Source organism: Eleutherodactylus coqui, chromosome 12 (genome assembly GCF_035609145.1).
Source record: "Eleutherodactylus coqui strain aEleCoq1 chromosome 12, aEleCoq1.hap1, whole genome shotgun sequence".
Classification (NCBI taxonomy): Eukaryota; Metazoa; Chordata; class Amphibia; order Anura; family Eleutherodactylidae; genus Eleutherodactylus; species Eleutherodactylus coqui.
Genome location: NC_089848.1, coordinates 42925732 through 42943283, shown reverse-complemented (window position 1 = coordinate 42943283; position 17552 = coordinate 42925732). Strand labels below are relative to the sequence as shown.

Genomic DNA, 17552 nt, shown 5'->3' with positions numbered 1-17552 from the left:
GCTAAACTGTCAGGACTAGCAGCCACACCCCTGCTGAAACATTGACGCAAACTACCAGGAGGGGTATTCATGCAGTTAAAGGGGTTGTCTCTTGAAGCGACGTTATGCCCTTATCCACAGGATAGGGGATAGCCTTCTGATTGTTGGGGATCCAACTGCTTGGACCTCCACCGATCATGAGAACTGGGTTCCAGAATGACTGAATGCAGCAGTAGTCATGAATACTACAACTCTATTCATTTTGATGGGATTTGCATAAGTGACCACCACTCCATTTAATTAGGTCTCCTGTTCTTGTGATTGGAGGGTCTCCCAGTGGATGAAGATACTAGAAAAGCCAGGCAGGTGGGCGAACCCCATTATAGTCAATGGGGTCCATCCAGCGCCGTTCGGTTCCATCCAGAGACAGAACCGTTTGGCCCGCGTGGATTCCCCTTTCCTGATCCCCGAACGGAGCAGGTAAGTGGAATCCTCAGTGCAGATGTGAAACCACCCTTTTAAGAGCATTTATGTGCCCGTAATTCTCAAATTTAGAGCAGCATAACTGGGCCAGCACACTTGTCCGTATTGCAGGTGCAATAATATGCTCCAGATTTTCAATGCTTACAACGGCAGACCAGCGTTCATTATCATATCGTCTCCAGTAGCAGCGTTACTTTTATACTTGCAATACACTCAAGCAGCTATCTCACAAAAAGTGAAAAAAAAAACCTGAATTGCGCACACAGAAACAGCACCTACCAGCAATAGAAATAAAATAACATCAGATGAAAGTTTTGTAGATATTTCCAATCTGAAGCAGCGACCCCTGGGGTGAGAAGTGCACTGGCTTCTGCAATCTGTATTTTGGTGCTACAAGAAGAGCCATCTGTTTGTGACTTTAGAGCATCTGGAAGGTGGAAGGGCATCAGTCACAGAATGGTTTATGAATGGAGTACCTCACTGTGACTTGGGTACGCAAGCTCCCATGGTGTAGAAAGGACCTCAAGTCCTTCTGCTATGCAAAAGGCCCTTTACGGAGTCTCCAGACCATGCTTCCGCAGCCAGCAGGAGAAAAAGCTACTGCAGCGAAGAAGTTGGACTATCTACCGTGTTTGCCCAAAAATAAGACCCGGTCTTACATTAATTTTTGCCCCAAAAGAGGCACTAGATCTTATTTTCGGAGGATGTCTTATACTTACCTAGCAGGCTCGGTCCAGGTCTCTCCTGCTGCTCACTAAAGCTCTGATGCACTTCTTGCAGTTTTTGGCTGCCCACAGAAGATCACTTACTGGTTACGCGATTCATCACTTCCCACTTCCAGGAAGTGATGGCTCTGATTGGTTCTGAAGCGCTGCTCAGCCACTCAATGCAGCGCTCGATGAACCGATGTGATGGCTGTGACTGGTTCATCGAGCGCTGTATTCATTGGCTGAGCTCCAGAGAGCAGCAGGAGGGACCTGGATCAAGCCTGCTAGGTAATTTATTCCTTTTTTGAAAAAAATGTAATGCAACAAAGGGCATTACAACCCTACAAAATCTGGGTAGGGCTTATTTTCAGGGTAAGTCCTATTTTGGGGGGAATAGGGTAATACATATCGGATATTTCCCTCATCATGGAAAATACTTGCAGAGAATAAGGTAATATAGTAAACACAAGTGTGCTCTTTAGTGTCAGTGAACATTGTCATGTTCCATAATGATATCATCTATAATAACTAGCTATTTCTTTAGGATTGAAGGGGTTGTAATTATTTTTAGATATGTGCAGGACACAGCTGTTTAATTCATTTGTCAGCATAATGTTATTACTGTCCCAGTGCCAATGTCCTCATTTTGTATACCGCCCCCTCCTTGTATACTGTCTCATTCTCTGGCAGTACTTCGTTCCCATTCAGGATATAAATGTAAATATGGATAGTGCTGCAAACAATGGAAAGAAGAACAATAGGAGTTTAGAATGGATTCACCTGGTGTGGAACGCCGGTCGGTTGACAGACATCCTCACTGCCGGTCCATGGTTGCCATTAATGTGGTTATAAATCCAACCCAACACCAAATCCCTGAAGGGCGCTCTGGTGTGTATAGAGAGGTTATGTTGATCCCTCGGTTGTATAAACAAGCAAAGTGAAAAGTAAAAAGTTCCGGCGCCCCTTGGGGCAGTAGTGTAGGGAATATCAGACGAACAGTGGAGACGAGAAATGTTTTCACGCCTACTTAATAGAGGAGTCTGCGAGATCGGCGGGACTCCTCTATAATCCAGGTCAGCTTAAAGTAACCCTAGTAGGCTGGTATGAGAGTTCAAGATTTTCTGGTTTCCGGAGCTTCTCTTCCACAGACTCCTCCCCGTCCTGGTGTCTGTCCCCAGGCTTCTACACAGCGGATTCCTCTCCTCCCTCCGCTCTCTGGTAGCCGTTATACCTGCTTTGAGCTCCATCGAGCAGCGGGTTCTTGTCTGTATCGGCCCTGGGGCTGAGCGGGGAGTCCTGGGCGCAGTCACTGCTCCGCTTCCAGCCGCAACAAACAAAGGGGGATCAGACAAAATTTCTCTTCTCCATTGTTTATCTGATATTCCCTACACTACTAACCCACCAGAAGCATGGGAACTTGTAACTTTGCTTCCCATTTAGGACATGGCTGCTGAAGGATGGCATATTACCTAAGCCTTCCATCAGTAGCCTCCATTGGATAACACTGTGTGATTATGAACAGGAAAACTGCAGCATAAAGCAAAAACATCCCACCCACGCTTCTGACTTTACTGCAAGCCTCTGACACATAAGAAATGTAATGACAATATATTACTACCCACAGGAAACTAAAGGGGCTCTCTCAAAGAAAACTCTGACCCATATGCCCAATTAAGGCATGCCACCATCACGGTGGTTGTCCTGTTAGCACTGTGAACTAAAATGAGTCCTGGGGTTTGCTTTTTATGCTCACCTGCCAACATGTTCCCTGTCTGTACAGTGGGCTCATGTCTTCATTCTGTGCACTCACACACACCGGGGTGTGCAGACATACTGAATGAAGAGGGGAGTCCGATGCATGCAGCAGATGAACAGTGTGTGGACAGGCAAGCATAAAAAAACAAAAAACACTTCCCCGGTCTCTGCAAAGCCTGTACTATTAGCCCATAAACTCAGCTTATGGTGCTCCTAGGATCAGATAGGTTCCCTTTAAAAAAAGGATTGTCTTGATTTGAGACAAGGCATTTAAAAGTCTGTAGTCCTCAAAGCTCTGGTACCAATATGGCAGGCCTTTCAACCAGCTAAGGGTGCTTTCACATCTGCGCTCGGGGTTCTGCTTTCTCGCTCCCTTCGAGGAGCAGGGAAGGGGAATCCCTGCAGCAGAACCTTTCCATCTCTGGCGGAACCAAACAGCGCTGGACAGACACCATTAATTATAATAGGGTCGCCTGCTTTCCGCCCAGCTTTTTGCAGCACTTTTTCTTGCAGTATTTTCAGCCATTTATGTGACAGAACCGACCGGAGGTTCCGACGCAGATGTGAGACCACCTTATTACAATGCTTCAGAATGCTAGTCCACTGCTTGACTGGAACATGAGGGTATATATATAACTACTACATTACTACCTATGCAGTCTTGTAGGAGCACCACTGGGCTGGAAAGAACTAAACTGTAATGGAAGGTACTGCTTTCAGTACTATTGTGATGTCTGCTCTAAACATTGTGTACCACAGAGCAACAACTTCTAGAATATTTAAAAATGGTTTATGCCTCGTCAATACATATATTACATACATAGAGCTAACACAATTGTAACATACATGAAGAACTATTTCATACTAGGTTTCCCTAACATTTAAGCATACGATGTGAAATAGGAGGAAGATTGTAGCCATTGTTAGGAGACCGTTGACATGAGTCTCCAAAGAATCTCAGAGCTCATCACTATTCTGCTGTCACTATAGCAAGTACTGAGATTCTAGCACTTAAATATGTCTGGGGCACAGAGGACGTGTCTGAATAAAGCCCCCTTTATGAAGCACGATTATCATGCAAAATCGCTCGTTAGATCGAGTGGTTTGCATGATAATTGTGCAGTGTGATAAATCGCTGATCAGATCTTTCATGAAGTTCTAAAAATCATCGCTGGTCTGCCGCTGCATCGTTCCGTGTAAACAGGCCACCGTTAAGCTATGAAGGACCACCTGTTTATTGTGAATGGAGGGGAGTGGGCTGGAACGATCTCCGGCTCGCTCCACATCCATTCAATTAAGTGATGCTTCCTCCCATGTAAAAGCTCAGGGGCGATCATTGTTGGCACAGCTGTCGGGCACTGAAGTGCCCAACAGTTGTCCCGCGTAAAAGAGTCTTAAGTGTGAATGAGAATTATCTACTACTCACTGACAAAGTTACTATTGCAGTATATGATTATACTATTGCAGTGCTCGAGTGTCTGGGGGGCATCAGTGCTTTTATGTACACAATCTAATAAAATATATACAAGAAGAAAATCTCTTCTTAGTCATCGCTGTCGCTTCCCGATTCACTTAGCTGGAGGTCATGTCCTAATATGAGAAAAGAAAAAAAACAGAAGAGAAACTGCATTAGTAGGTAGATACATAAGTAGAAATCATATTGACATCGTTTCTAGTCTTACAAGGACACTTATTTCAGGCACAAAACTGAATAGATTTATGTCCCCTATTCAATATGTTAGAGTAGTTTTGGACAATTTTCTACCCCAGCCACCCAAAAAAGGCAGAATGTTTTTGTGCAGATGCACTCCATTGAAGAGAGTTACATTAAGGCTAGAGATAGACGTCTGCTTGGGCCAAATGGTCACTGTTGCATCAAGTAAAGCATCCCAAGTTACATGTAAATTGCACTCTTCATGTACCTATTTCCACATGATTATGTGCACTCTTCAGGTACATGCAGGTGATAGAACAGCAGGGGGCTCTACTTACTAAGCGTGTTGATCAGCTGGTTACTACCCTGGGGTCTGTTGGTGCCGTTGGAGACGGGCGTTCTGTTGCTGTATTGCTGAGAGGGTGATGTGTGTGTGTCGTCTCCTCCACCACTGCTGGAGCTGTCATCATCACTCCCCGAGGAGCTGCCTGATTCAGAGGAGCTGCTGCCGCTGCTGCTCATCTGCTCGATGATCTCCACCTCCGCCCTCAGCTCTAGTGTGAAGGAAATACAGCCTCACTGTTAGCTTTTAAAAATAAATATTCTCATTTGTGCCGGGCCAGAAGAAAGCCCGGATGGCCATGTAGTTGCATTCTCTATATTGTGGTTGTATATAAAGCCCCTTTCACACAGGCCAATTGTTGTTCAATGTAAACGTATGCAGCGACTGAATGACGAATGAGAATTCGTTCGCTTCTCATTTGCTGTTCACTTTCTGCATGCATTTACACTGAACGAAGGATTGCCCGTCTAAACAGGCAGTGGTTCACTTACGAACGACTTCCTGTGAATGGAGGTGGGTGAGTCGGAATGATCCTCAGCCCGCTACACCTCCATTCACTTCTGATGATCGTTTCTGTGTAAAAGCACAGGAACGATTATTACAGGGATGACCGGTCGGGCTCCTGCGCCAAACAGATTGTCCCGTATAAAAGCACCCTTAGTCAAACGCCTTGCTATATAATCTACTGGCTGTACATATAGAATGATATTAAGGAAAGATATTATGCAGAGATTATGTGAAAATCAAAATACAGGTTTTTGATATAAAAAAAGCTATTTCATGCAATACTTTAGGGTGGATTCACATCTGCGTCGGACAAGTTCCGTCACCGACTGGCTGTGAATACCCATACAGAGCAGGAAAGCAGAATCCCCAGTGCAGATGTAAAAGCACCGTTAGGCTGGGTTCCCACGAGTCGTATTCTCAGTGGTTTTGTCGCACCTTCAAAACCGTGAGATTTCCACCAGTAAAGCACAGCTTCAAAACCCGCGGCACTTGGCCACGGGTGTTGGTGTGGCTTTGCCGCATGCTTTTCTTTTGCGGCCTGCTCTCCCATAGAGGAGAGCGTGGCTGCAGCAGAAAGAAAGGATATACTGCGTCCTGGGAATCCGCGCCGCAGCGCCAGATGTGCTGCGACGGATTCGCCGCCCCGCGTGCACCATATTTTTGATAAATCTTGTCCACATAGCTGGCTAAACCTGGGATTAGCAGCCGCAGCGAATTTGCGCACGGAAATTCCGCGGCAAATCCACCCCGTATGAACCCAGCCTTAGACAGAAACAACAAGTAAGGGCGCTGGTATGCTGAAAGAAAGGACTCGCAGTAATTAGCCTTGCATCATGTTCAATTAACAGAGATGCAGCTGTGATCCTATTAAATTCCCTCATACAAACGTCTGCTCCCAGCCATTAAACACAAGACGTCTCAAACATTCCAGATGAAGAATATGGCCATACTTCCGTCTTTAAGAACAGTAATATAACAGATAATAATCAGTTACCAATATTACTGGACTGACGGCGCTAACCTTTCTTTACGCCTAGAAAGTAATCTATCGGTCCCTAGGAAATGACAAATTAGGGCCCTTATACACAGGACGACCTGTGGGGTGCAGATGTCCAACATGTCATCCCAGCGATGATCGTTCCTGTGCTATTACACAGGAAGATCATTGCTCAGTGAATGGAGGTGGACAGGGGATCCATTCACAGTAAACAGGCAGTCATTCATAGATGAACAACTGCCTGTTTACATGGGCCGATCGTCATGCATAAACTGAACGACGAATGATAGGAGAACGAATTATCGTTCATTATTCAGTTAGTACATATATTTACACTGAACGGTAATGATTCCGATTTCTGCTGGATAGTGGGATTCTGATTGATTTATCGGCACATGTTAACCCTTTCCAATCCACTGTCTGACCTCTGAAGACATTATGATTTAAAGCTGTACGGCTCCGATGTTGGAAGACATCTGTCGGGGTTCTCTTACTGTATATTGCCAGCCTTTCTGCTGTCAGAGCCTATCCAACGTGTCACCTCATGAAGTACTGGCTTTAGCCAGCAGATAGCGCCGTTTTATAATGGCAGAAAAAGAGTAAGCCCCCTAGGAAAACCAGGATACAAATTGGATTGGAAAGGGTTAAAGGGGCCTTAGACTAAGGAGAGGCTGACTATTGTTCCTTAAAGGGAAGTTGAGTAAAAGGTGTGCCTGGTCTCCCATTGCAGGCCGAGCAGTGGAGGAGGGCTTCTGCATTACCCAGTTGCCTTACCGCTAGAGATGGGTCTAGTGTGAGGTTTTTGAGAAGGAGAGGAGGAAATATATTATCTCTTGCCATAGTTCTCACACTTTTGGTTGCAATCTGAGACAAGATAGAATCAAAAGATGATGCTATGAGAATAGCAACTGCTTAGATTTGTTTTGCATATTTCCTACATTTAGTTTTGCTTTAAGGTGATATATATTAAGGCACTTGATTTCTTATAAGGAAACCTTCTGACCAGATGCCGAAATATATTGTACAATTAACTGCCGCCGCAGTCTACAAGTGGACAGTTCCTGTAAAAGAGAACTGCGAAGAGAAGTCCAGCAGTCAATATGTTTTATGCATGCTTATACTGTATATTATATCTAGTACTAAAGTTTAGTTTGGCTGTTGTGTTGATACAGTCTTCTACGATACAATTTTGCCTAAATGTGGCTGCTATGTACAAGTCCAGATACATCACCCATCTAGTTATGAAAAATTAGTTCAAATTAAACTAGTGAAAGTCTGAAAGATACAAACCGTAATAATTCAGAAAGAGAACGAAGTGCAAGTGTGCCCTCTTACCCCTTTTAATGTCATCTAGCTGCGGTTCAGGGGAAGGATGATCCTTCAGGGGTGACGTTTTAGGTCCTGCAGAAGGTTTTGATGGGGTTTTAAACTGTGAAGATGGCTGTGAGGATCGGGCTGATTGCTGCTCTATGCGGGCTTGAATCTTACTGCTGCCCTCAGCCCTAAAAAGGATAAATACAATTTGTGGATTTTTGTGCTTATCTATTAAATCCTTCAAGTTTCAGTGGGTGATGTGTGCGGTGCTGCTGCAGGAGAAATGATTAATGGTGGGTTGTTTGGACAATCATAGCCGTTTACCAGGCGGCCAAGCAGTTAAAGGCTATAGCTTTGTTTGAAATTTTTGTTGTAAGTCAATGTATTTTTGGATATAAAACGTCTTTAATTAGTTTTCATTAAAAATAAAATACTCAACTGTTGCCTTGCTATCTTTACAGTATTTCCCAACATACTGTAAGCTGGAGGACCAAGACTGTTGTAAAATCCATCAGTCAGATAGACTGAAGGGCTGGTCGTCAGCACTGAATGATGAAGAGGAAAGGGGGTCTCGAGGAGATGTCAAACGAGTGGTTTATTGCAGGGGAAGGAGGAGACTACAACACTTCATGTTAGAGGGGCGGGAAAAGGAAGAGATGAATGATTACTTTATTGCTGGGGGAGAAGTTCAGCTCCTGCTGTGTACATTGCAGTGTCAGGTGTCTGTGCCCGAGAGAAGGCGGTAGGTATGATGTTTCAATCATACAAAGCAGAGAAAATTGACATGGAAGTTCTCCACACTGTGAGTTTGCTCTACTCTGTATATTGTATAAACGAGACATCGCACTGCTAGCTTTCGCTCCTGGCTACAGATAGTGTGATGTACACTGCAGGCATGGCACTTCTTGTCCCCTGGGAATAAAATAGTTTTTAATCTCCTCCTTCCTCAGATGTAACATGAACTGCTATCTTCTCCTCCTTCCTCCAGCAATAAACTGCTAGTTTCACATCCCCTCCTGTCATTACATTCAGTGCTGAACAGTCCGTCAGTCTACTTGTCTGATGATTTTAGAAGGATCTTGGTTCTCCAGCTTAGATAAGGCTTAGAGTAGATCGGAAGATACTGTAAGCACAGCAAGTAAAAGGTTGAAAATGTTTTAATTAAAACTAATTAGGGAAATGTTTTAAAACCAAAAATACATCAATTTATTAAGAAAAACACCCAAACCAAGGTGTCCACAGCCTTTAAGGTTTTAATGCTTCAGGTGACATTACACAGATGGTAATGTGAACCTTCATTAAAGAGTAACTACACTTTCAGATATCTCTTCACAGGTCATAGAGACATCTCAAAAGTATTGATCAGCTGCTGAGAACCCCGCTGATTGTTATAATGGCAGAGCCACAGCACTCACCCAAGCATTGTACCCCCTCACCTGTTATCGCTAGTGTTCAGCTACGTCCGTAGCAAGATGGCAACATAGATGTGTAGTGTTTCCTATACACCTCTATGAGGGCTGTCTTCAGCTACTGACAGCAGCCGAAAACAAGCAAAGACAGCCAAGAGGGCACAGCACTTGGGTGAGCGCTGCAGCCCCCTCCATTCTAGCGATCACCAAGGTCTCAGCAGGCGAACCCCTACTGATCAATACTTTTGACATGTCAAAAGTTATCTGAAAGTGTAGTTGCTCTTTAAACTAGATTTGTCTCTCCCTAGAAAAATCACCATAAAATTACTGGAGAAATATCCAAATCGCCAAACTTAAGGCTGGAGTACTCAACATGTGACTGAAGCCTCCAGTCTTTCGAAGTATTGCCCAACAGTTGAAGAAATTAAACTGACTGCAGGAAATGTTATACAAGAAGAAAAAAAAAAAAAGCGCTCACCTGTTAAATCCTTCGCTGCTTCGGTGCTGATGCTCCCCACTGGTTTTAGCTTATTCTCCTATAGTGATGATGTTGCATAGATCCATATGACCACAGAAGCCACTCACTGGCCTAATTGGTGATTCAAGCATGTACAGCATGTGACCACTGAGGTCAATGTTTGGCTGCTGTGGTCACATGGATTTATGGCACACTGCAGTAAAACAAAGACCAACAGGGCCCACCAGAGTGAATCTCCCACCAATAGGTAATTTATACTTTACTTCTTATTTTATAACATCTCCTGCACCTACTTAAATTTCTTAAACTCTCAGAAAACTAGTTTAACCCCCCCCCCCCCCCAAGAGTTTTGTCAGAGCTGCATTTGGGCTTGGAGAAAAGGACTTAATAGTTTTACAAGACAAGAGCTCAGGCAGAAGGGGCTGCTTTTCTAAAGACTCTAGCTCTAAATTGATTACAGCTAGAAAAGCAGTTTTGAATATTGGTCTTAAAACAGGAGCAGAACTGCTGCTCTAGATGCATTCTAGCCAGAGTTATAGCAGGTTAAAGTGAAAGCTAGATGTACCGAACCTGTAGCTTTCACTTCAATCTGTGTGCAGGATGAGGATGAGGGGGGGGGGGGGCAAGGAAGCTGAAAGCAGCAAGAAAGTTGGACAATATGTCATTCTCTCATTGTTCCTCCTGTCTCAGGGGGAGTGGGTAGCATGGACTTTTGTTCACGTTATCTCCCTCTTATCAATCAGAAAAAATACTTGCTCTCCGATTGTCACATACTATATGGTGGTCTTTTTTTCCAGAAAAGGAGTGAGATGATGAGCACATGCTCACTAGTCACTCTTCTGTAACTTAGGCTATGTTCAAATATTGCACCTACAGTGCTGTTTTTGGCGTGGCTTTCCGCAGTGGTAAAGACTCTACAGCTTTGCTGCAATTGTAAAAAACCATGGCAAAAAATGCACCATGACCTCAATATGTGAACTCAGCCTAATTAGACCATTTATTGACCCAGCTGTTTAACCCTTTAGATGCCTCAGTCAGTGTTGACCGTGGCACCTAAGAGGTGTTACAGAAAGAAAAACAAAAAAACTAATTATTGACAAAAATAAGCATAAAAATAATAAAGGATCAGGTCATTATTGCAGTGATCATACAATACAACAGTCAGAGACCCGAACTAATTAGCTGTACCTTGTTTTCTTGACTTGTATACTGCTGCTGAGCTTCTCCAGAACATACTCCCCGGTGTCATGGTTGATGATCAGCACACAGTCCTTCTGGTATGGTCGTTTGTTTCCTTTGAAGACAGTCATCGGAGGAGTTGAACCCTGAAACAGACGTGATAATGTAAGAATGTACCCAATGTCACACACGGTCCTGAGATGGCAAAAAAATAGGTTTTTGCAAAACGGTGAAACTACTGTACTGCATAAACAAATATTACAATTGTCTAATATAGACGTACTTCTGGTATTTCTTCTCATGGGAGTAACATACTGACAGCAAGTTATTTGCCTTGTTTTGTTGATCTGTTAGTAGCATGCAGAACCCCGCTGCATGTCATGGAAATACAGCCAGCGTCTGCTGATGGGCTGAGAGGGAAGCCATGAGAAATGTTTAATTTGCCCACAGCTTCCCTACACAATTATCGGATCACTCCTAATTCCTGTAATAGATATTAATGTTGCTTATGCATCGCAAGATAAGAAACTGATGTGTAAATTAACCCTTATTAGTAAATGGTAGAACAAACAAGGGGTCTGCCTAGCATTTGGCTATTCTATCTTGGATTCATGCGGCTGCTAATGACCTTTAGGCATCCAACAAAACAATGCTTTAGAGACAAAGCCGGGCTGGAAGTCCTCAGGGAAGATCGTCTTACCATTCAAAAAGATTAAATGTCACAGGTGTAGAGCCGAAATAGATGCTGATGTCACCGAGCGGTTTAGATCGGTGACTAACACAATTACATAGTCACTGATTGCGGGACAAAGACTTTTTTTTTTTTTTAAGGGAAGTTTAGGTTGAGAGGCTCTTCGTATTAGGACATTGCTTATGATGCAATTCCCTATGATAGTAGTATTAGCAAAGGAATCAGCAACTTTACGATATTGAGCGGTTCTAAAAGGAAAAAAAAAAAGAACTGCTGAGGTCGTGGAGATCCGATTCAGATTCCCTTCCCTACAGAGTTAGGGCTTATTACCACGAGCGTTTATCAGCCGGCATTTTCACGGCCGGCATATGCTTCCGTTTAAGCAGTTCTCCCCTTCCCTCCCATTCTTAGATGGAAGCGTATATTGTTCGGCCGTGAAAAGGCCGGGCCAATATACGCTTGTGTAAATAAGCCCTTAATCAATAGGACAGAGAATGCTGTTAATTGTAACCTGTGTGTGATTAATAGCAAAAATTACAGCAGAGGCATTCCTATCTCATCAGACATGGCTGACATGGGAATACTTGCCAGTTCGCCGCAGCCAGGTGGTCGAACAGCCAAACTTTTTGTTTTACATTGTTTAGAAGTGAATGGGAGTTATGGAAGCAGTGTAGCACAATGAGCTATGGTGTTTCTGCAAGTTTTGGCTGTTTTTGTAACCCCAACCACCCCAGGCACATCACATGGGACGGTATTCCCATCTCAGCCATGTTTGGCTGAGATGGTAATACACCTTTAAGGGTATATATATATATATGGAACGGTTCTGCTGCGGATATTTTGTGCAGAAATTCCATGATGACAGTCAGCAGTGTGTACAGTAACAGCAAGTGGATGCTACTTAAATAAATCTCATCCACACACTGCGGAGAAAAAACAAATTACCTCTGGTGTAGATTTAAAAAATTTATGCTGTGGAGTTGTCCTTGGATTTTAATGGGATGAGATCTGTGGCAAACCCGCAGCAATTACCCTAAGGATTCCACAACACAAAAACGCATCACTTGGGGCAATTTTTGCCGTTGTGGATTTACAGCAAATAAACTGTGGATTTTCTGCTATGGAAAATCCACAGCAGCTAGGGACATACGACTGGGGCGTTATTCAGAAAACACCCGGATCTATTACTCAGACTGTACCTGCTTAGAGAGGAAACTATTCCCATGATGACAGCCTCAAAGACTCCGTCACAAGACTGCGGGGACTTACAGATCTGGTGCGCTATCCAGAATCCCTGGAGACCATGACTGCAGTTTTCCATACAATGTAGGGGCTCTTAGTGAGAAGTAAATGGAAGGACCAGAAACAGCTGAATGTGAGCTCTTGGTTTAGAAGAAGAAAGACTGAACAGGAATGGCCAACTCTGTCCTAGAGCGGGAACTTGGGGACCCTCATCCTCAGTAAATATTCCACAGATCAAACTTTTATTTTATAGATTTATTTGACAAGTTATTAAAGGGAACCTGTCACATCCCTACAGCACCATAAACTAAGTTATGGTGCTGTTAGGAAACATGACATGGAGCTGGGTGATGTATTTTTTTTATAGTCACCTGCTCCCATGATCCAGTGCTGTTACCTGGTGAAGATCACACGGCGCAGGAAAATCTGACTCTTTTCAGAGCCCCGTGTGCAAGCTCTCCCATAGACTTGTACGGGAGAGTGAAGGTGAAGGACTCTGAAAAGAGTCAGATTTTCCTGCGCCACGCAATCTTCAGCGGATGACAGCGCTGGATCGCAGGAGCGAGCGAGTATAAAAAAATATATCACCGGGTGACAGGCTCCCTATCATGTGCCCTAACAGCACCATAACTTAGTTTATAGTGCTGTGGGGACTGACAGGTTCCCTTTAATGACTTTATGGCATCCAAAGATCACAATATCACTCTGCCGGGATCACATGTAAGTGAATATAGTCAGCTTGCAAATGACAAGTTACTGCGACTGTCACCAGAAATCATGAAGTTTTGATTTCTTGCGACCTGTCGGATTGTGATTGTGACTACTTCTATGTCACAATAGGACCACATTCACATACATTACATATGATGCAGCAGGTCAACACTGTGCGAAATGTTTCACACCTTCAATTACCGTGTAGCTCCACCAAAAACATTTGTCACCCACTGATGGAGGTCTGACTGCTGTCACTTCCAGCTCTCAGAGTGGAGCAGCGGTGCTCATGTGTGACCATTGCTCCATTCACTTCTATGGGACTGAAGGAGATAGCTGAGCTCTGCTATCCCCACAGACAGTGAATGGCGTGGTGAGGAATAGGTGAGAAGTGTTTTTGGTGGGGTACCGACTTTAACGGTACAAAGTGGTCCCTTCTGGCCATCTCCATAACCATATGATAGAAAGTAATTAAATGGATGCTTACCCAGAGATCCATGGTCCGGCGCTACGTCTTTTTAGTGCAAGGAGATCAGCTACTAAGTAATAACTGGAATACAAGGAGCTGCTCGTCAAGCACAGCAGCTGGTAATTATTCATTAGGGCGTCTGAATAACTCCCCGCAGACTAATTACAATGGGAGGCGTCTTTTAATATCTTGTTTAGCTGATGTCTAGCCTGACAGCCTGTAAGATATGACGTGCCGCTGTGAGTGGAGGTCTGCAGATCATTGCACTTACTGGGATGTGCGGCAAGGTAATAGTAACTTCATCGCCTTTTCCGACTTGCAGTTCGCCTTCGCAAGATGTGTCTATGGATGCCGGCTTAAAATCATCTAGGGAGCAAACACAGGTGGGAATCCATAAACGTCCTTCCACAAACTATTAGTACATTGCTTCATGTCATGAAGAGGGATGTGTCATCACAAAATCCCCTATTCTAGAACTCAAGTTTTCATATTAAACAGATTAACACATTTTTGGTGATTCTATTTTCATTATGGTCTATATTTTAAAATATCCTAAAATCCTGCATTTTCCCACTGATGACCAGGAGCCCCTTCAGAAGGCTGTATATTAGGGCCGTGTGCTGACCGTGCATTCCATAGACCGCACATGGACCCATTATATTTACATGGCTATTCACATGATCAGAAAGGTGCTCCGTATGAAAGAAATCATATGCAGTTCCTATTCTTGACAGTCGGGTGTCAGTGTACTGTCCAGTGCGAGTTGCCCCCAAGTTTATAGGGTGCAACTCACATGTGGCTGTCTGAATACGGTCTTAGTCTAATAATAAAAGTCTGACACTTTCTGTTCTGTCTTCTCATTATTAGGGCTGTGAAGCCGGCGTAGCGGCCAGAGTCCCATTCCGGTTGGGCCGGCGCGGCGGCAAGAGTCCCATTCCGGTTGGGCCGGCGCGGCGGCAAGAGTCCCATTCCGGCGGGGCCGGCGCGGCGGCAAGAGTCCCATTCCGGCGGGGCCGGCGCGGCGGCAAGAGTCCCATTCCGGCGGGGCCGGCGCGGCGGCAAGAGTCCCATTCCGGCGGGGCCGGCGCGGCGGCAAGAGTCCCATTCCGGCGGGGCCGGCGCGGCGGCAAGAGTCCCATTCCGGCTGGGCCGGCGCGGCGGCAAGAGTCCCATTCCGGCTGGGCCGGCGCGGCGGCAAGAGTCCCATTCCGGCTGGGCCGGCGCGGCGGCAAGAGTCCCATTCCGGCTGGGCCGGCGCGGCGGCAAGAGTCCCATTCCGGCTGGGCCGGCGCGGCGGCAAGAGTCCCATTCCGGCTGGGCCGGCGCGGCGGCAAGAGTCCCATTCCGGCTGGGCCGGCGCGGCGGCAAGAGTCCCATTCCGGCTGGGCCGGCGCGGCGGCAAGAGTCCCATTCCGGCTGGGCCGGCGCGGCGGCAAGAGTCCCATTCCGGCTGGGCCGGCGCGGCGGCAAGAGTCCCATTCCGGTTGGGCCGGCGCGGCGGCAAGAGTCCCATTCCGGTTGGGCCGGCGCGACGGCAAGAGTCCCATTCCGGTTGGGCCGGCGCGGCGGCCAGAGTCCCATTCTGGCGGAGGCGGCGCGGCGGCCAGAGTCCCATTCTGGCGGAGGCGGCGCGGCGGCCAGAGTCCCATTCTGGCAGAGGCGGCGCGGCGGCCAGAGTCCCATTCTGGCGGGGCCGGCGAAGCGGTCAGAGTCCCATTCTGGCGGAGTCGGCATAGCGGTCAGAGTTCTATTCTTGTGGAGTTCCAAATTTGTATTCCAAAAAATCTATTTTATGTTCCATCTAAGTAGCTCGTGGTGATGAAAAGCCTGACTGTTACGGCACAAATGTAAGGCCGTGTAAGCACAGCTGAGCGTACCTGTGAATGACGTCACATGACAGAGGAATTAAATGACAGAGCCCACACAGTTATGGATTCAGCAAAGAATTCCTACCTATAGCCCCCTTACACTGGGGTGTCCCAACATCACTGGACAATTTACAATCCATCCTTTGATTGGTTACTTCATTGGATACATTCTGATTGTCTTGACAACGTTCCAATGGCGCAGTAGAAATTTCTTACAGTTCTTATCGCATCCCCACATATGTGTCCCTGTACAGAGCTAAAACCACACGGTCACTGCTTTATCAGGTACATTCCATGGTTACTCTGTGGTGTAGGTGATGATTCAAACATCACATACATACATACATACATAAAAAGCAATAAGGACAGCGCCCCTCTTGTAAATATCCAAATGAGCCAAGCAATATGGTGAAGTAAAAATTAGAAACGACTTACCCGGTGTAGGTGGAGGGTGCTTCCCATTAGGGGAGGACCCTTCCACTCCACACCTCCAAGTCCTGGTCGGCACGTAGAATCAAAGGACGAGCATCAGCGGGATCCAATGAAACATAGAATGTATTCCTTAAATAACCCCCCTTGGAAAAGGGGAGGAGCTTGCCCACGTTTGTTGTATCCCCCAAAAACAAGGGGATTCAACTCCTCAAGAGGAAAACAAAGGAAAGGATATACGAAAATATCTTAGGCGCTCCAAAGGACCATTCATATTTAAATGTAAATGCAGGAAATCCCTGCCAAATTTATTCAAAAGATAAAAAAAACAATGGCAAAAAATATGCCAATAGCAAATTATGCAAATATGCAACGCGTTTCGTCGCCCTCAAGCTTGAGAAAGTCGCCATAGGGGCGACGAAACGCGTTGCATATTTGCATAATTTGCTATTGGCATATTTTTTGCCATTGTTTTATTTATCTTTTGAATAAATTTGGCAGGGATTTCCTGCATTTACATTTAAATATGAATGGTCCTTTGGAGCGCCTAAGATACATACATACATACATACATATTGTAGGCAGGTAAGGGGTGAGGTTGTGGATTGAGTATATCTCCCTCCCAGGCTCTTAGTCTGGACAGGGTGGAGATCCAGTCCATGGCTTCACCCTGGCTCTCGACTCAGCTGTAGGCACTGACCCCGTTACTGGGGCATAAAAGGCTGCAGGTCCGTGAGGTCAGTGCCTGACAGCCTGAGGAGAAAGCCTCTGAGCCCCCTGCGTGGTGCAGCATTTCATTATATCGCATGGACTTTTGTGTTGCTGTTCTTGCTGACCAGAAGCATACAAACAACATAAATAGTTTATAATCAACCATCATCCCCAACGCTGACGGAACCTTCTAATACTGTACATTGTATCACTTAAAGGGGTTGTCCCGCGCCGAAACAGGTTTTTTTAATCTCTTGCATAGGCCCCCCCCCCCCCCCCCCGTTCAGCGCAGGACAAACCCAAGGGATGTGTTGAAATTTAAAAAAAAAAATTTTACTTACCCGAATCCCCTCTCTGCAACTTCTTCCTTCTTTTCCTCCAAGATGGCCGCCGGGATCTTCACCCACGATGCACCGCGGGTCTTCTCCCATGGTGCACCGCGGGTCTTCTCCCATGGTGCACCATGGGCTCTGTGCGTTCCATTGCCGATTCCAGCCTCCTGATTGGCTGGAATCGGCACACGTGACGGGGCGGAGCTACGCGATGACACGTAGAAGGGGGCGGAGCCAGAACGCCGCTCGTGCCCGGACCGACCAGAAGGGAGAAGACCCTTCTGCGCAAGCGCG

The 17552-nt window shown here is 45.7% G+C and overlaps 1 protein-coding gene across 1 annotated transcript in view; it reads right to left on the bottom strand.

The window, feature by feature from the left end:
- Positions 1–3692: 3692 nt before the first annotated feature.
- The window catches only part of EAF1 (ELL associated factor 1), a 16243-nt gene continuing 2383 nt past the window's right edge, over positions 3693–17552 (bottom strand). Inside the window, exons 2-6 of the mRNA XM_066585237.1 lie at positions 14190–14284; positions 10815–10951; positions 7761–7927; positions 4917–5132; positions 3693–4514 (exon numbers count right to left, since the gene is read on the bottom strand). Of these exons, the coding sequence (XP_066441334.1) occupies positions 4468–4514; positions 4917–5132; positions 7761–7927; positions 10815–10951; positions 14190–14284 (662 nt within the window). The 3' untranslated portion in view covers positions 3693–4467. The remainder of the gene's footprint in view (positions 4515–4916; positions 5133–7760; positions 7928–10814; positions 10952–14189; positions 14285–17552) is intronic.